This window comes from Trichosurus vulpecula, chromosome 3 (assembly GCF_011100635.1).
Source record: "Trichosurus vulpecula isolate mTriVul1 chromosome 3, mTriVul1.pri, whole genome shotgun sequence".
NCBI classification, from domain to species: domain Eukaryota; kingdom Metazoa; phylum Chordata; class Mammalia; order Diprotodontia; family Phalangeridae; genus Trichosurus; species Trichosurus vulpecula.
Window position 1 is genome coordinate 226,066,636 of NC_050575.1, and position 20,937 is coordinate 226,087,572.

The 20,937-nt window shown below is 36.9% G+C and overlaps 1 protein-coding gene across 1 annotated transcript in view; it reads left to right on the forward strand.

The window, feature by feature from the left end:
* Positions 1-17,957, forward strand: part of HSD17B2 (hydroxysteroid 17-beta dehydrogenase 2) — an 84,486-nt gene extending 66,529 nt beyond the window's left edge. The window contains exons 4-5 of the mRNA XM_036752381.1: positions 4,843-4,980; positions 17,524-17,957. Of these exons, the coding sequence (XP_036608276.1) occupies positions 4,843-4,980; positions 17,524-17,855 (470 nt within the window). The 3' untranslated portion in view covers positions 17,856-17,957. The remainder of the gene's footprint in view (positions 1-4,842; positions 4,981-17,523) is intronic.
* The last annotated feature ends 2,980 nt before the right edge of the window (positions 17,958-20,937 follow it).

Here is a 20,937-nt window from a genome sequence, read left to right on the forward strand (position 1 = left end):
TATTTTTTCAGTACAATAATGGAAATGATAAGGTACAAGGGGGAAAACAAAGAACTGATGGATGTGATTGCCTAGATCTTGAAAGCAGTCTAAAAAATCATGGAAAATGGAAAGGTGAAATATGACTACAAATTGGAAAACAGTTTTCAAACTATTGGCTGGTGATCTTGACTCCAGTGAAGGGGATAATTCATGAACATTCAGAAAGGGAAGGGGGTAATCATTGATTCATCAATCATAGATTCACCAGCAACTGATCATGCTAGCCTCATTTCCTTTAATGGCAGGGTTTCCAGACATACTATGCCACATACAGTATATCTGGGTTTCAGAGAGACAATTGAGCCTCTTGAGGTCAAGATAGAGAAATGTAGATTAGACTATAGTCAGATGAATTCACAACTGGTTGAATGACCAGGCACAAAAAGTAATCGTTTATCAATCATTTTCAGGCTGGAAGAGGTCTTTAGCAGAATGTTTTAGAGTCTTTGGCCTCTGTGTTACTCCTCATTTTTATTGGTGACTTTGATGAGGGCATAGATGGCATGTTATTAAATATGCAAATAACACAAATCTAGGATAGTTAACACATCAGACAACAAAACAATCATCTGATACTAGTAAGATAATATTTACATAACTATGCGAAGAACCTATGATTGCTTCAATACAAGGATCTTGTCCTAAGAGAACTCCTTCTACTATTGTAGGTTATAACTCTCTCTGATTTAGTAACTAAGCCTTAGAGAATTGCCTGAAGGACACAAAAATTGAGTGACTTGCTAAGTGACCACTTAGCTGGCAAGTATCGGAGGTGGAAGTTGATCCCAGTTCTTTCAGACTCTAAGGCTAGGATTCTGTTGTCAACAACAACAACAACAATTATTATAACTAGGATTTGCACCCACTATGTGATAACCATTTTATAAGTATTATCTCATATGATCCTGGAAACAAAGGCCTCTTTTTTAAATGTCAGTATTCTAGGCACATTTACAAAGATTATCTCATTTATCTTCACAACAACTCTGGGAGGTAGGTACTATTGCTGTTTTACAGATGAGGAAACTGAGGCAAACAGATTGAGTGACTTGCCCATGGTAACACAGCTGTTAAGTGTCTAAGGCTAGATTTGACTTCAGATCTTCCAGACTCCAGCCCTAGTGCTTTATCCACTGTGCCACCTAGCTGCTATGTCACAATATTTCTAATGGATGACATTAATAATGAAGTTTAATAGGGATAAATGTCAAAATCCAACATTTGGAGTTAAAAAGTTAATGGTACTAATCAATATGGGAGAAATGTGGCTAGACAACAATTTATGTGAAAAGATTTTGTGTATTGAAATGTTTGTATTTCCTGATAAGCTCATAGCGAAAAAGAAAATTTTAAATAAAAAGGAAAGGAAAAAAGATGCCTGAAACCAAGGAGAGCAAAAACTGTAAAAGAAAACTGTAGGCTAATTTGCCTAATGAATATTGGCGTAAAACATTTAAATGAAATAGTATCAAGGAGATCACAGCAATATATCACAAAGATCATACACTATGACAAGGTGGGATTTATACCAGGAATGCAGGGCTGATTCAATATTAGGAAAACTATCAGCATAATCAAGCATGTCAATAACAAAACCAACAGAAATCATATGACTATCTCCATTGATGCAGAAAAAGCTTTTGACAAAATATAACACCCATTCATAGAACATAGGAATAAATGGAGCTCTCCTGAAAATGATAAGTAGTATCTATCTAAAACAACCAGCAAGCATGATCTATAATGGAGATAAACTAGAAGCCTTCCCAATAAAGTCAGAGGTGATGCCCATTATCACCACTATTATTCAACATTGCACTAGAGATGCTAGCTATAGCAGTATGATGAGAAAAAGAAGTGGAAAGAATAAGAATAGGCAATGAGGAAATAAATCTATCTCTCTTTGCAGATGATGTGATGGTATACTTATAGAACTCTAGAGAATCAACTGAAAAAACTAGTTGAAACAATTCACAACTTTAGCAAAGTTGCAGGATATAAAATAGACTTATATAAATTATCAGCATTTCTATATGTTGCCACAAAACCCAGCAGGAAGATATAGAATGAGAAATTCCATTTAAAATAACTTTAGGCAGTATAAAATACTTAGGAGTCTATCACATTTTTCACACAAATAAAGACAGAGCTATACAACTGGAGAAATATTAATTGCTCATGGGTAAGCCAAGACAATATAATATAAATGACAATTCCACCTAAATGAATTTACTTATTCAGTGCCATACCAATCAAATGATCAACGAATTATAGCGCTAGAAAAAATAACAGAATTCATCTGGAAGAATAAAAAGTCACAAATATCAAGGGAATCAAGGAAAAACAAATGTGAAGAAAGGAAGCCTGGCAGTACCATACTTCAAACTATATTAGAAAATGGTAATCCTCAAAACAATCTAGTATTGGCAAAGAAATAGAGTGGTGGATCAATAGAATAAGGTAGGTACACAATGTACACTAGTAAATGATCATAGTATTCTAGTGTTTCATAAACCCAAAGATGCAAGATTTGGGGGCAAGAACTAAATATTTGACAAAAATTTCTGGGAAAACTGGAAAGTGGTTTGGCAGAAATTAGGCATAGGCCAGGATCTCACATCATAAACCAAGATAAAGTCAAAATAGGTACATGATTTAGACATAAAGGATTATATCATAAGCAAATTAGGGGAGCATGGAAAAATTAACCTATCAGATCTATGGATAAGGGAGAAGTTTATGACCAAACAAGAGACAGAGAGGATCACAGGAAATAAAATGGTTAATTTTAATTACATGAAATTTTAAAAAATCGCACAAACAAAACCAGCGTAGCCAAAATTAGAAGAAAAGTAAAAACTATGAAAAATTTTAAAAGCAGTTTCTGTGATATAAGCTTCATTTCTCAAATATATAGGGAATGGAGCCAAATTTTAAAAATTGAGAGCAATTTCTCAATTGATAAATGGTCAAAGAATATGAATGGGTAGTTTTCAGAAGAAGAAATCAAAGGTATCAATAGTCATGTGAAAATGCTCTAAACCATTCATTAGAGAAATGAAAATTAAAACAACTCTGAGGTATTACCTCACACCTATCAGGTAGGCTAACGTAACAGAAAAAGGAAATGACAAATGCTGGAAGGAATGTAGGAAAATAGATACACTAATGCACTGTTGGTAGAATTGCAAACTGGTCCAATCATTCTGGAGAAAAATTTGGAACTATGCCCAAAGGGCTACAAAATTGTGCATATCCTTTGACTCAACAAAACCACTACTAGGTCTGTATCCCAAAGAGATCAAACAAAAAGGAAAAGGACATATACATACAAAAATATTTCTAGTAGCTCTTTTAGTGGTGGCAAAGAATTGGAAACTGAGGAGATACCCATTAGTTGGGGAATTGCTGAACAAATTGTGATATATGACTCTGATGGAATGCTATTGTGATATAAGAAATAATGAGGGAGATGGTTTCAGAAAACCTGGAAAGATTGTATGAACTGATGCAAAGTAAAATGAGCAGAACCAGGAAAACACAGTAACAGCAATGTAGTATGATGATCAGCTGTGAAAGACTTAGCTACTCTCATCACTACAGTAATCCCTAAAGCATTCATGATGAAAAATGCTATCCACCTTCAGAGAAAGAACTGATGAATTCTGAATGCATATCAAAGCGTATTTTTTCACTTAATTTTTTGGCAACATGGCTAATATGGAAATATGTTTTGCATGACTGTAATATTAATTAAGATGGGACTTTTTTGTACTGTTTTCTCTTTGAGAATGCTAAAGTAATCAAGTGCTTTTGATTAAGTCTTACTAGGTGCTAAGCCCCAGGCCCACACCTTTTTGCTGATTAGGCGTGAAGCCTTTGGGACCTAAGAAGGATATGTAAACTCAGAGGTTAGAGTTTTGTTTGGGGCTCTCACTCACTGGAAGAGAATTGGTGCAGAGACTCTGGGTAGCCATTGTTAAGAGCCCCCTGGCTTTGAAGGAAACCCAGATGTTGGTGCTTCTCTTTTTGGTAACTATGTATGTGATGTCTTGATCAGACAAAGCCTGTCTGTTGAATTGTGTTATTCAATCTGTTGATATTTTCTGTTTGTGATTTCTATCTGTATTTGCTCTGAAGTTCAGCCTGCTGGCTTTTCCCCCTGAACTAAGTGAATAACGTATGCATGTTTAATTGAAGTGAGATTGTTAACCCCTTAAAGTTGCTTTCTTTAGAAAAGCAGATCAGAGAACCTGTGCTGGCAGCTCTTGTTGCTGGTCTTGTTGGGTCTTACACCTCAGCAGCAGCTGCAAGCAGCATTGTTGTTATAATGACTTAACATGTATAATTGATACCATATTGTTTATTTTCTCAATAGGTGAGGGATGGGTTGGAGGGAGGGAAAGAATTGGGAACTTAAATTTTTTTAAAAAATGAATGTTAAAATAAAGCACAATTATCTTTTTTTTTAAAAAAAAACTATGTCATGCATACAAGTTTCCCTCCTGCCACCACCCCCCAGATTACTCGTTGTTAAACATTCACTAATATATTCTGCTTCCATTTCTTAACTTTCACAAAATAGTGAAATAGAAAAAGTGTTGGATGTGGAAATCAGATTTGGGTTCATATCCTAGATTTGTGATTTACTACTTGTGTGGGGTTGAGTAAGGAATGTTACTGTTCTGGGCTTTAGTTTCCTCACCTATAAAATGAAAGGGTTTATTATTAGATTAGATAATATATATGGTCCCTACTATGTCCCAAATCCTATGATCACTTTCTCTTGTTTCCTTACAGGAATTGTTCCCATGAAACAGTATGCTGCATATTGTTCATCCAAGGCAGCTCTGACCATGTTTTCTGGAGTCCTGAGACTGGAACTCAAAAAATGGGGCATTAAAGTGGCAATAATTCATCCTTCAGCCTTCAGAACAAGTAGGTTTTTGACATATGCTGGGGAAGGGTAAATTTAATGGATAGAGAACTGGCCTCAGAGTCAGGAATATGTGAGTTCAAGTCCTGCCTCTGACACAGAGTATCTGTTTAACCCTAGGCAAGTCATCAAACCTCTCACAGTGCTCTAGATAACTCTCTAAGACCGCAGATTGCAAGAAGGGTGGCAATCTGCATTGGTAAAAGCACTTTCCTCATTCAAGAGTTCCCTATAATCAATGAAATCAAAGTCTCCATCCCTATCAAAATCCTAGTATATTAGAGTAAGGAAGAGGTCCTCCTGTACAATTGCTTTGTTTTATAGGATGCACAAGTAAAGCTCAGAGCAAAAAAGATATTTTACATTGCCACACGGCGAGTTAGTGGCAGAGATAGATCACCGTCCTCATAGCCCATTATCATTTCCACTGTACCTTATTGTCTTTTGGCATTGACTGGTCTGTGGAATGGGAGCACAAGACACAATTTTGATTAGTCCAAGACAACTAGGACAGCTATTTCCTTAATTTTGATTTGAGATTTTATCAGTTACCAAGGGTCACACTTATTAGATCAGTTGAAAAAAAACCCAAAAGACAAATCAACAACATGGAGAACATGTTCTTTCTCTACTATAAATTTACCTCCATATCATGCCCACTGCATGTATACCCCAAGGCTGTATCCTGGGGCCCCTTCACTTATCTCCTCATATTCTTTCACTCAGATCCCATAGGTATAATAATCAACACTGGGCCAGTGGCTCCTGCATCTACATGTCTAGATGCATCTACATCTTGTCTCCCTTGAATTCCAGTTTCATATCAACAATTGCCCCTTGCACATTCTAAACTGTCTGTTTCATAGGCACCTCAAACTCTACATATCTAAAACAGAACCAATGATCTGTATTTTTTCCACCACTTTCAAACCTCTTCCAAACATCCCTGTTTCTGTCAAGGGCACTACCACCATTCAAATCTTCCAGCTTAGTAACCTCAATGTCTTTCCTAGCTTGCCTCCCTCTCATATCACATCTATTCAATTGCTAAATCTTGTTTCCATCTCCACCATACCTCTCACTATCTGCCCCCTTCTCTCTATTCACACAGCCACTGCCCTAGTTCAGACTCTGATCACTTCTTGCTGGAATCACTATTTCCATAATCTACTAGTTGGATTCCCTGCCTTAAGTCTGTCCCCCACCCAGTCCATCCTCCACTTAGCAGCCAAAGTGATCGACCATGAACTTCCAATACTCAGTAAACTACAGTGGCTTCTTCTTATGTCTAGGATAAAATACAAACTTCTCTCTTTCTCACTTAAAGCCCTTCATAACCTAGCCACAACCTACACTTTCAGTCTTTTTTACACATTATTTTCCCTTATGTACTTTTATTCTTCAGCCAAATTGGCTATCTCACTGTTTCTCATATAGGATGCTCCATTTCTTTTCTCTGTCCTTCTTACTGGCCGTCTTCCGTGTCAGGAAGACATTCCCTCCTTCTTTATCCCCCACCTCTTAGAATCCTTTGTTTCCTTTAGAACTCAGCTTGAGAATCTTGTAAAAGGTAGTGTTTGAGCTGAGAGCAGAAATATGGAGACGGAATTAGGATGTGATAAATTAAGAACAATAAAAAGGCCAGTTTGATTGAATTATAAATTATATTAAGAGGGGTAGTTTAATAAGGCCGGAAAGGTGGCTAGGGTGTGAAGGGCTTTACGTGGTCTTGAGGGATCTATGAGGCCCAGTAGATAGAGGACTGGATACCTACAATGTTGTTTTGAGGATCAAGTGAGATACCATTTGTAAAGTGCTCTGCAAATCTAAAAGCACTATTTAAATTTTACCTGTTGCTATTATGGTAAACAGAGAAGTCTGCATTTGATCATAGAAATAATAGTGAGCCATTGGAGTTTACTGAATAAGTCAAAGTGAGGCATTGTGGTGTTGGATTGAGGTCCAAGGACCTGGGTTTCAATCCCAGGTTGGCCAGTTACTACTTGTGTGACCTTGGACAAATCATTGTACTGCTTTGGGCCTCAGTTACTAATTTGTGAAATGAAAGGGTTGGATTAGATGATCCCCAAGTATCCTTCCAGTTAAATCTATGCTCCTTTAACTCAAAGTTTTTAAGCCTGAGAGAATGGAAGAGTAATCAGCACTTATTTGGGCAGGGAGTAACTGATTCTCCTTTCCAGAAAGCAGAGAAAGGGGAGAAGCAACATCTGGCTGTTGTTCCACCTGCTAGAATGAAGCTGAAAAAAGAGTATGAAAGAGAGTTCAAGTCTCCTATTAATTTTTCTTATGCCTTTCTTGCTTCTCCTAATTCTGTTGGGTCACCTTTTTTTCTTTATATAAACTTGTTAGACTGAATTTAGAGGCCACTATCTTATTTTCTTAATACTGTGCTCCAGGGCAGCATTGACACATGGAAGTGGCTGCCTCTTTTCAAGACTAGTTTTGAACTGAGGAAATATGGTACAACAGACGTATACTTACACACACACACACACACACATATATATATATGCATATACGTGTATATGTGTATGTGTGCATATATACACATACATACATATGTATCTGTGTGTATGTATGTATAGAATATGTGGCACATATACATGTATGTGTATATGCATATATGTGTGTGTGCACGCACACATACACATGCACACACATATTTGGAAGAAACAGTATAATAGAAAAATCAATATAGTAGAAAAATGAAATGTCTGGGCCAAGGTAAATTCAAGATAATGGAATAAGAGGAAGAAGTATGGTTTAGCTCATCTACCAAGCTTCTTCCACAAAGATCTAGAAAATGTACCAGACTAAATTCTAATTCGGGAATCTAAAAAAACATGAGTCATTTTTCTAGCCCAGAGAGGCTTAGTGAGACAGAAAGGCTTGGAGATACTAGGGTTGAGGTCTGGTCAGGAGCATGTCCATATGGCACATTTCAGTGCCAATGGACTGAAATTGACCTGCGACTGGGCACTGGGGCAGGAAGTGATCTTAAGAGATTGCTATACAAGTGGAGGATACAGGACAAAGTGCCACAAGAGAGTTTTGTTGCTTACTACCCAGTTCTAGGTCACAGATTTAATGCAAAGAGGAATAGTCTCAGAGGATCAGTAGCTGCTGAGGCCCTAACTGTAAGGAAGCAACTATAAGCAAGGAAAACATCTGGAAGCAAGCAATAGCTATTTGGCTCTGACCTCTGAAATAGAGCAGGAACTCATTTCCAGCCTATAGCCCAAGGTGATAGCCTGGAATGGAATAGCCAGAAGAGAAGTCCCAGACCAAAGGGGAACCTACAGTTCAGTCACTGAGAACTGCAGAACCTCTCAACAGACTAATAATGACTGATTCATGTTCAGCAACAGTCTACTGAAATTCCCAACCAAGGATAACACAACAGACCCAAATATGAATCAGGAACTTACAGAGCTCTTATCTTAAGGCAGTGAACAGACTTTACCCAGGATCCCATCACTTTGGGAGCATTGAAAACTTACAGATTCCAGTTCAACATCATGGAAGCAGCAGAAAGATATAAGAGTAGAGAAGTTCAAGTCAGATACTCCCTCTAGAAGTACTAACATAAAGTCCAAAGAAAGAAATACACGGCAAGAATGATCACACGTACACAAAAGAATCCTACATAAAGAGGCTTCATTGTAATAGGAAAGCTCAAGTTATAAACCTAGAAGAAGAGAATGACTTGAAAATGTCTACAAGTGGTACCTTAAAGAAAAATGGAGCTTTGACAAAGTCCAACCAGAATTTCTAGAAAAGTTAAAACAAGAGTTAAAAAGAGCCAAAGTTATTTTTAAAATAAAATGAGAGATATGAAAGTAAAATTAACCACTTGGAACAAGAAGTATAAGACCTTACCCAAGAAAATAACTCTATGAAAATTAGAATTGATCAAATAGAAGCTAATGACTCCATGAGACATAAAAATAATGAAACAAAGTCAAAAATCTGAAAAAAGAGAAGAAAATGTGAAGTATCTCACAATTTAAAACAATAGAAAACAGATTGAGGGAATCACTGGACTACATGAGAGCCTAGTCATCATGTTTCAACAAAATGTAAAAAAAAAACTGCCCAGATCTCTTATTATCAGATAGCAAAGTAGAAAGAGAAAAAAAAATGGAAAGGATGTGGAAGAGGGATACACTGGAGCAGAAGGTAAGGAGGAGGGAGAGGAATAATGAGAAAAATTATCTCACATAAATGGAATGGGCAAGTAGAAAACTATATAACAAGGATGAGGGAATAGAGGGTGAGAGTGAGTGACACTTGAACCTTGTGTTCATCTGAACTAGTCAAAGAGGGGAAGAACACAAATATACATATAGAGTTGATTTAAAAACACACTTCATCCAACGGAGAAACAGGACGGAAATGGGTAAAGGGAAAGAGAGGAAGTAAGAGAAAGGGTAGATTAAGGGAGGGATTAATCAAAACAAAATGCTCTCTTAAAGAAGTGGTGGAAAAAAAGAGAATAAAAAGTATAAGATAATAGGATAGAGGAAAATACAGTTACCAGTCACAACTGTGAATGTAATGGAATAAATTCACCCATAAAATGGAAAAAGATAATTGAATGAACTAGAGACCAGAATCCAATAATAATTGTTTATGAGAAACACACTTGAAAAAGAAAAATATGCACAGAGTTAGAATAAGTGCATGGAGCAGTATCTGTTATACTTCAGCTAAAGTTAAAAAGGAAGGGATAGCATTCATGATCTCAAACAAAGCGACAGCAAAAATAGGCCTAATTAAAAGAGACAAGTAAAACTATGTTAGGTAAAAGAAACTGTAGACAATGAATTAATATTCATGAACTAAACAATAGGTACCAAATCACATAGCATCTAACTTCTTATAGGAAAAATTAAATGTGTTACAAGGAGAAATGGGTAGTAAATTTTTAACAGTGGGAGTGATCTCAATTTACCCCTATTAGACTTAGATAAATTTAACCCCCAATAAAGCTGAAAAAACTTTTAGAAAATTTAGATATGATAAACCTCTGGTAAATACTTAATGGGAACAGAAAGGAGTATGCCTATTTTTGAGCTGTGTATTGTACCTGCACAAAAAAAATGACCATCTATTAGGACATAATAATTTCACAAAAATCCAGAAAAGCAGAAATATTGAACCCATCCTTTACTGACTATAATACAATAAAAATTATATTCAATAAAGTGTCTTTGAAACACAGATTTAAAATTAAGTGGAAACTAATTCTAAAGAATGGGTAAACTAATGAACAAATAATAGAAAAAAATCATTAATTTTATTAAAAATAATGACAACCAGGCAGCATACCAAAACTTGTAGGATGCAGCCAAAGCAGAATTAGGGGAAAATTTATATCTCTAAACACGTTCCTCAATAAGAGAGGGAAAGAGCATATAAATGAACTGGCCTTGCAATTAATAAAACTAAAAAAACCAACAAATTAAAAACCCTCAATTAAACAGCAAAATAGAAATCCTGAACATCAAAAATGAGAATAACAAAATTTTTTAATAAATAAAGCTATGAGTTTTTTTAAAAAATAGATGTTAGCTAATGATTTTTAAAAAAAACCAAATTACCAATTTCAAAAATGAAAAAGATGAATTCAAAACTAATGATGAAGAAGTAAAATAATTTTATTAGGAGCCATTTCATCCAACTGTATGCCAATGAAATTGACAATCTAAATGAAATGGATGAATATATACAAAAATGCAAATTTCCCAGATTAGTAGAGGAGGGAATAAAAAAAGAATTTGGACAAACTATAAATGAACTCCCTAAAAACAAATCCCTAGCACCAGATGGATTTACAAACAAATTATACCAAATATTTAAAAAGCAATTTCAATACTATACAAACTGTTTTTAAAAATAGGAAAAGCAAAGGTCCTACCAAATTCCTATATGACACAAATATGATCTTGATCCTAAACTAAGGAGAGTCAAAATAAAGCTACAAACCAATACCCATAATCAATATTGATGCAAACTTTTTTTAAACAAAATGTTAGCAAGAAGACTTCAGCAACATATCACAAAGATCATATACTATCAGCAGATGGGATTTATACCAGGAATGCAAATCTGGTTCAATGTTAGGAAAAGTATAAATATAATAGACCATATTAATGGCAAAACAACACAAATATATGATTATGTCAACAGATGCAGAAAAACCACATTCCTATAAAAAATTAGAAAGCATAAGAATAAATGAAGTGTTCCTTAAAACGATAAATAATATCTAAAACAAAGACCAAGTATCATCTGTAAGGAGGATAAGCTAGGAGCCTTTCCATTAAGATTCAAGAGTAAAGCAAAGATGTCCATTATCACTATTACTATTCAATATAGTGATATAAATGCTAGCCATAGTAATAAAACAAGAAAAAAGAAATTGAAGGCATAAGTATAGGCATAGAGGAAACAAAATTATTACTCTTTGCAGATGATATGATTTTCTTACAGGACCCTAGACAGTCAACTAAAAACTAATTAAAACAATTAGAAACTTTAGCAAAGTTGTAGGATATCAATCTGTCCATAAACAAACATTTATTAATTATCTATTACGTACTAGGCAGTGTGCTAAGACACTGGGGATAAAAAATTAGGCAAAATGCATTCCCTCTCCTCAAGGAGCTTATGGGGAGGAGAGGGGGAGGAAGACAACATGCAAACAAATATGTAATGATATATACAGGATAGATGGAAAATAATTAACAGAGTAAAGACACTAGAATTAAGAGGGGTTCAGAAAAGCTTTCTGTAAAAGATGGGGTTTCAATTGGAACTTAAAACCTGTGGAGTCAGCAGGTGGAATGGAGGAGAAAGGATATTCCAGGGATGGGGAACAACCAGTGAAATTGCCCAAAGATGGAGTTTCTTGTTTGTGGAACAGTTAGGAGGCCAATGTCACTGGATCAAAGATTTTGTGGTGGGAAGTAGGGAGTTAGAAGACTAGAAAGGTAGGATTGGGCTAGATTATAAAAGACTTTGAATGATAAAAAGAGCATTTTGTATTTGATCCTGGAGGTGAGAGGGAGCCACTAGAGTTTATAGAGTAGAAGAGCAACATGGTTGAACCTGCAGCTTTTGGAAAATTGCTTCAGTGGCTGGATGAAGGATGGATTGGAGTGGGGAGAGACTTGAGACAGAGAGCCCCACCAGCTGGCGATCGCAATAGTCCATGCATGAGGTGATGAGAGCCTGCAGTAGAGTGGTAAAGTACAAGTGTGAGAGGAGAGATGGGGCTTATTTGATAGACATTGCAAAGATGAAATCAATAGGATATGAAATAAACCCACACAAATCACCAGCATTTCTGAATATTACCAACAAAATCCAGCAGAGAGAGATAGAAAATTTCATTGAAGTTAACTAGAGACAGTATAAAATACTTGGGAATCTATGTGCCACAACACATACAGGAAATATATGTAAAAAACACCCTGGTGTTGGTGTTTGCCTGCTCCACTTCACTGGGGTTCAGGAACCACTGCTGGTTTGCTGAGGTGGGATTTACTGCTGGCTTGCTGGGACACTTCCTGTCCTGGACTACATTTCCCCTTTACCCAAGTGAGACAGACCTTTTCTACCAATCTTCCAAGTTTCTTGGGCTCAAAGATTATTTCACCCCATCTTTTTGCTGGTTCTGCTGTTCCAGGATTTGTTTTGGGACACTATTTTATGGTTGTTTGCAGGTGAATATGGGAGAATTATGGCAATTTATTGCTTTTGTTTTCATTTTTAAAAGTATTTATCTAGTATTTTATTTTTACCCAATTACATGTAAAAACAATTTTTAACACTTGTTATGAAAATTTTGAGTTCCAAATTCTTTCCCTCCTTCCCCTCCCCCCTCATTGAGAAGGTAAGCATTTTGATATAATGTATATATGTGTAGTCATGCAAAATGTATTTCCATAATAGTCATGTTGTAAAAGACAATATAGAACACCTGAGGAAAATGAAGTAAAAAATTATGCTTCAATCTATATTCAGACTTCATCAGTTCTTTCTCTGGGAATAGATAGCATTTTTCATCATAAGCACTTCAGAGTTGTCTTGTATTCATTGTATTGCTGAGACTAGCCGATCACAATTGATAATCTTACAATATTGCCATTACTGTGTACAGCGTTCTCCTGGTTCTACTTTTTTTACTTTGCATCAGCTCATATAAATCATTCCAGGTTTTTCTGAGAGCATTTTGCTCATCATTTCTTGTAATACAACAGCATTCTATCACAATTATATACCACAACTTGTTCAGCCACTCTCCAATTGATTGGCATCCCATCAATTCTCAATTCTTTGCCACCAGAAAAGAGGTGCTATAAATATTTTTGTACATATAGGTCCTTTTCTTTTTTGTTTTTTATCTCTTCAGGGATACAGACCTAGTAGTGGTATTGCTGGGTCAAAGAGTATGTAGGCTTTTATGCCTTTAGGCATAGTTCCAAATTGCTCTATGTAATGGTTGAATCAGTTCACAACTCCACCAAAGTGTATTAGTGTCTCAATTTTCCTCTGTCCCCTCCAACATTTGTCATTTTCCTTTTCTGTCCCATTAGTCAATCTAATATGTACAAGATAATACTTCAGAATTATTTTAATTCGCATTTCTCCAATAAATAGTGATTTGGAACATTTTTTCATATGGCTATAAATAGCTTTGATGACTTCATCTCAAAATTGATTGTTCATATCTTCTAATAATTTATCAATTTGAGGAATGGCTCTTATTTTTATAAATTTGATTCAGTTCTCAACTTGCTATAAATTTTTTCACAGTTTTGATTGATAACTATATCTCCTTTCATCCTGTATCCCCCCTGTTTATTCTATTCTGTCTCTCCTTTCATCCTGTTCTTCCTCAAAAGTGTTTTGCTTCTGACTATCACCTCCCCCAGTCTTCTCTTCCTTCTATCACAACCCCCCCTTCTTTTATCCTCTTCCCCTGCTACTTACTGCTGTGTAAGAGATTTCTATACCTAATAGAGTATGAATGTTATTCCCTCTTTGAGCCAATTCTTATGAGAGTAATATTCAAGCATTCCCACCACCTCCCCCCTTCTTCCTCTTTAGTGTAAAAGTTTTTCTTGCCTCGTTTTTGTGAGATAATTTACCCCATTCTACCTCTCCCTTTTTCTTTCCCTCAGTGCATTCCTTTTTCTCACTCCTTAATTTAATTTAATGTTTTAGATATCATCCCATCATATTTAACTCATATCAGCGCCCTCTGTCTATATATACTCCTTTTAACTGCCCTAATAATGAGAAAGTTCTTATGAGTTACAAGTAGCATCTTCCCATGTAAGAATATAAAGAGGTTAACCTTATTAAGTCTCTTATGATTTCCTTTTCCTCTTTACCTTTTTATGCTTCTCTTGAGTCTTGTATTTCAAAGTCAAATTTTCTATTCAGCTCTAGTCTTTTTATTGGGAATGCTCAAAAGTCCTTGATTTTATTGAATATCTTTTTTTTTCCTGAAGGGATTATACTCAGTTTTGCTAGGTTGGTGATTCTTGGTTGTAATGCTCCTTTAACCTCCAGAATATCATATTCCAAGCCTCCCAATCTTTTAATGTAGAAGCTGCTAAATCTTATGTTATCCTGATTGTGGCTCCACAACACTCAAATGGTTTCTTTGTGACTGCTTGCAGTATTTTCCCCTTGATCTTGGTGCTCTGGAATTTTTCTATAACATACTTGGGAGTTTTCATTTTGGGATCTCTTTCGGGAAGTGCTTGATGGATTCTTTCACTTTCTATTTAACTCTCTGGTTCCAGAATATAAGGACACTTTTTCTTGATAATTTCTTGAAAGATGAGGTCTAGGCTCTGTTTTTGACCATGGCTTTCAGGCAGTCCAATAATTTTTAAATTATCTTTCCTGGATCTGTTTTCCAGGTCAGTTGTTTCTCCAGTGCATTATTTCACATTGTCTTCTTTTTTTTCATTCATTTGGTTTTGTTTTATTGTTTCTTGATGTTTCATAAAGTCATTAGCTTCTACTTCTTCAATTCTAATTTTTAAGGAATTATTTTCTTCAGTGAGCTTTTGTACCTCCTTCTCCATTTGGCCAATTCTATTTTTTAAGGAATTCTTTTCTTCAGCGAATTTTTGGTCCTCTTTCCACTTGGCCAATACTGCTTCTTAAGGAGTTTTTTTTTCTTCAGTGAACTTATGTATATCTTCTTCCATTTGGCCAGTTCTGCTTTTCAAGGCATTCCTATCTTCATCAGATTTTTGTACGTCTTTTACCATTTGGTCTATTCTGTTTTTAAGGTATTATTTTCTTCAGTATTTTTTGTGCCTCCTTTACCAAGCTGTTGATTGATTTTTTTATGATTTTCTTGCACCACTCTTATTTCTCTTTCCAATTTTTCCTCTACCTCTCTTACTTACTTTTAAAAATCCTTTTTGTCTCTTCCATGGTCTGAGACCAATTCATATTTTTCTTTGAGGCTTTGGATGTAGGAGTTTTGACTATGTTTTCTTCTGAATGTGTTTTATTCTTCCTTGTCACCATAGTTAACTTCCTATTGTTAGATTTTTTTCTTTTGTTCGCTTATTTTTCCAGTCTATTTCTTGACTTTTACTTCCTTGCTAAAGTGGGGCTCTACATCCAGGGTGGAAGACACACTATCTCAAGCTTCAGGGGTTTTGTGCAATTGTTTTCAGAGACACTTCTAGGGACCTGTAAGTTTTCAGTTCTTCCAAGGTGGTATGATCTAAGATGTGTTTACTCCTCTCCTGGCCTGTGCTCTGGTCTGTGAGTGACCACAGGCATTCTTTTCTGCCTTGGAATTGTCAGGAGGGTCCCCTCTACACTGTGACCACAGGCTCTGGTGTGCTAGTACTCTTCCTCAGTCTGGCACTGCCACGTAGGACTGAGACCCAGATCCAACTATAGGAAAAGCAACAGAGTGCTCTCCCCATTGCCAGCAAAGAGCCCCTGTAATCTTCTTATGACCATTTGTTTGACCCCTTATGTCTGTGGGCTGAGAGCTCTGGAAGTAGCTACTATGGCTGTTGATTTGGTCACTCCCAAGGCCTATTCCTGGTTTACTGGGACCTGGTATGTACTGCTGTGACCTGGGCTAGACTGTGTTCCACTTTCACCCTGGTGAAATAGACCTCTCCTTCTGACCTTCTCAGTTGTCTTTGGCTGGACAATTGTTTCACCCCATCCTTTTCTGTGTCCTACTGCTCCAGAATTTGTTTTGAGATGTTATTTAAAGATGTTCACAGGTATTTTCGGGAAAACTCAGGTGACTCCCTGCCTTTTCTCTGCCATCTTGGCTCCACCCCCACTGCCATTCTAGTACCTTTGCCAAGAAAGCCCCCAAAAATGGTCATGAAGAAGGAAAACGATGAAGGCTATTCATTAATGCATTGTTGGTAGAGCTGTAATCTGCTCCAGTAATTCTGTAAAGCAACTTGGAGGTATTACATTGTTCATGCCCTTTGACTTAACAGTATTGCTACTAGGTCTATATCCCAAATAGATTAAGGAAAGAGGAAAAGAACCCATATGTACAAAAGTATTTATAGCAGCTCTTTTTATGGTGGCAAAGAATGGGAAACTGAAGGAGGACCCATCAGTTGGTGAATGACTGAACAAGTTATGGTATACATATATGATAGAAGGTTATTATTCTATTAGAAATGATGAAGGAGATAGTTTTAGAAAACCCCAGGGAGATTTGTATGAACTAATGCAAAGTGAAATGAATAGAACCAAGAAAAGGATTTTTATCAGAAAGTCAAACATGCAGCCCACAATACTTCTGAGTATGGCCCAAACCAGATTAAAATATAATTGGGAAATATTTAATAAAATAAATAAAAATATAATAAAACATAGATAATATCACATTTTAAAACTAAGTCAATTTACAATCCACAGATATGCTTATGTATGAATGCACAGACACATACACACATGCACACACATACATACACATAGTGGGGAGATGTGGCTAATTTGTTTTGGTTGACTACATATTTGTAATGAGTTTTGGGTTTTTTGCTTTCTCAATGGGTGGGAGAGAGGGAAGTGGGAGGGAGAAAATTTAGAACTGAAAATAAAATTGAATTACAAAAGAAATCAGAAAAAGAAAAAAGCCTAGATTTGGATTTGATGTTTTAAATCTCTGCTACTTATTAATTGTATGACCTTGGGAAGTCACTTAACCTCTCTGGGCCTCAATTTCCTCATCTACGAAATGAGGAGATTGGACTAGTTATCTTATAAAGTCTCTTCCAGCTCTAAATCTATGATCCAATGAGCAAATTGCATCTCTGCACTTTAAAGAGGTTGTCAGGATATCACAATAGGGGTCTAACCTTTCTTGGAGGTTTTACTAGCTTTTCCAGTAGAATCATACAGGAACCTGGAACGATATATTTACTCAGCCGTTTTCCAGCTGCCAGCACATTCACTATTCGTGTCCCTAATCCTGACATCTCTCCTTTCTGTTGTCACAGACATAGGAGGCACAAGGGAAATATGGGAGAAGCAAGAAAAGGAAGTCCTGGAAAATATGTCCCCTGATGTACTAGAAGCTTATGGCCGAGACTACCTCCGGTCTTCGACGTGGCCATTTCTCCAGTTCTTTAGCAAGGGCCCCACAGACTTCTCACCCTTATTCACAGATGTACTGCATGGCATCCTGTGCAAGAACCCATCTGCCTTGTACACAGCAGGGGTATTTTCCTACCTGTGGATCTGCTTATTTTCCTTTTTTCCTGCTTCAGTCTTTGATTATGTTTCCAATAAAATTTTCCGCTCTTTCTCTCTGCCCAAGGCTTTAACATGACCTATAAAAGCTTTCCTTTGTTCAGAAGGTTATAAGATGATCCCAGAAATTGTCTTATGGAAACAAAGCTTTTGGCTTCCTATTAAAGTGACTCCTATACTACCTGTCTGTCTTTTTGAATGTAGTTGGGAAAGCAGATCTCAGTGGTGGACGGTGGCACCACGTGGCAAGAAAGAGGAGGGGAGGAGGAAAATAAAGGAAGTGGAGGGAATTATGATAAGCTAGGGATGGTGCATAGAAGGGGAGAGGGGAGAGGAAAGAGGGGAGAGAGAGAGAGAGAGAGAGAGAGAGAGAGAGAGAGAGAGAGAGAGAGAGAGAGAGAGACTGGGATGAAGAGTAGGTTTAGGGAGATAGTGATGAGGAAGGTGATAATAGCACTGGAAGAAGATGAGGAAGGGAGAGCAGGAAGAAGAGGATGATGAGTAGAGGAATGGAAAGGGGATGGTGGGAGAAAGAGGAGAAGGGGAAGGAAAGAACCCTTGATTGAGAGTTGGAGTACCTGAACTTAAACCCCAGCTTTGCCATTTATTATTTGTGGGATGTTAGACTAGTCATCTAACCTCACATGAATGTCATTATCTGTAAAACAAGGGGGCTGGACTTGAAGATTCCTTCCAATTCTCACCCTATGGTTAAGAGGAGAGTAAAGGTATGGGGCTGATAGGATTTGGAGGAAGATGGGCCAATCTTTTCTCAGTTCCTTTGTAAGGATCTCTTCCTTGAAGGGGTGAATTTCTTCCTGAAGGGAGGGTTCCCTGTGGTGTTTCTGATTTTCTTCCTCACCACCTCCCTATAACCAGGGAAGCAAGAGTACTTACAGTAATGATCCAAGATTTCCTACATGAGAGCCAACTCCTACTGGCTCTCAAGCTGATTGTTAAATTTCCAGTGTGTATTTATTTTCATTGGAAATTTAACAACCAGCTTGAGAGCCAGTAGGAAATGATTGTTTTATTCCATAAATTAAAAAAAAAGTAAATCATCTTAACTGAGGGGAAGAACTCAGACTCTAGTCACTCCTAGTATTTTGTAGAGTATTTTGCAAATATCCTGAAGTCATGAAGATGGTGTATTTGTATAAAAGTGTCAATATACAACATAATACATTTAACATTTAATAATTCTCTAAAAAATTTTCCAATGTGAGCATTTATGCCTCAGAAATTGGCTAATGCTACAACTCAGACTTGATTTATTGTTTTCTTGGTTGTTTAAACTTAAGAAAGCAATGGAAAATGGTAATAATGCAGATTAAGTTTAAAAGTATGTCTTTTAATATTTTCTTTCTCAGCAGATTGTTAAGCATTTATCAGCACATCCCTGCCTACCTGTTTGGAGAGAGTGCAGAGTAGGCATCAGAGAGCTTTTGCCAGATCCATCATTTAAGGAGTGGGTCCAGGGCATGCATCTCATAATTTCCCATCTGGCTCAAGGGTTCCTCCCTACCACCTCCACATTAGATTATAAGCTCTTTGAAGTCAGGGTTTGTCTTTTACTTTTCTTTGTATTCCCTTCTTAGCACAGTGCCCATTACATAGTAGGTGCTTAATAAATGTTTACTGAATGATTAACTTGCTATCCACCTTCTTGAGCCCTTCTCAGAGAGGCCATTGAAGAAAATGACAGGATTCCTACTTCTGTTGGGGGTTATATGAGATGCCCCACTAATGTTCTTTCCATGCTGGCATTCTGGGCTTCTGGGTATAACACACATGTAGTCACGTAGAATCAGTGTGGGCTCTCAGACTGGGTCAATCAGCCCCTATGTCTGTGCTCAAAAGATGTGTCTGAAATGCTAGACAACCCATGAGTCCTGATCAGCAACATATTCTTAGAGGAACTTGCTGCAAATTAATTGGAAAAAATTTAAAATGAAAAATAATAGAAACCCCAAAACAAATTCCCTTAGGCAGATGGGGCAGCCAGCATGGAATGCACTAACCAAGGACTCAGAGAACTATATTTTGATTCCTTCAGTGATAGGTATGCTTTGTGGCTTTGGGCAAAGCCCTTGTACTGTCTGTGCCCAAACTCTTTTCTGTAAAGCAGAGGGAGTTAATGTAGCTTCTTGCCTTATGGATATTTTGTGAAATAAGTTAAAAAAATGAAATTAATGAAATGTTGAGATTAAAGGGATGATCCTCTAATAAAGTCCTCTTCCCATGCCTCATTGTGATGTGGACTTGACCCTCAGTTCTTGAAAGTTATGCCAGCAGAACGTGTTCAAAAAGGTCCTATGGAGATGGAAGAGCTCTAAGTATGTCAGTGAAGAATTGTGTGTCTGCTTTTTGAGGACCAGCCTCACTAAACACGAAGAAGATTCTTGTCAGATTGGCTCTAGGGTGACGCATTTTTCTGCCACTGCAACTGCCACATCAACTGATTCCAAAGGTATTGTGATCTGCATCCAGCAATGACAAAATCACAGGCCCTTAAAATACAGAAGTATAGTGAAATTATAGTGATTTGAGATCTCCAAAGAGTGTGTATGTACATACCTAGCCACACACATTTGGGAACTACATTTCTTTCCTTTTCCTCTTCCCGCCATCTTCTCTCCCTCCCTCTTCCCATCGCTCTCTTTTATGCCCAGTAGTATGTAGGTGATGTCTATCCTTTGTGTGCAGGCATAAGCACACCCATATTTATGTATCTATGCATAAGTGCTAGACATTCAGGCATCACTTTTTTGAAGAAGAAGAAGAAGAGGAGGAAGGAAACAAATATTTACTAAGCACCTATTTTGTTCAGGCACTTTCTTAAGAGTTTTATAAATATTTCATTGGATCCTCAAAATAACCCTGGGAGATAGGTGCTATTATTATCCCCAATTTACAGGTGAGGAAACTGAGGCCTAGCTGCCAAGAACTTATTAACCACCTTCTATGTGCCAGTTATTGTACTAAGCACTGGGAATACAGAGAAAGGCAAAAACAGTCCCTGACCTCCAGGAGCTTACATGGTAATGGGGGAGATGACATGAAAATTACTACGTATATGCAGGATATGTACGGAGCAGATGAAAGCAATATGAGAGAGAAAAATGCTGGCAGCTGGTTGGACTGACGAAAGGCCCCTTGCA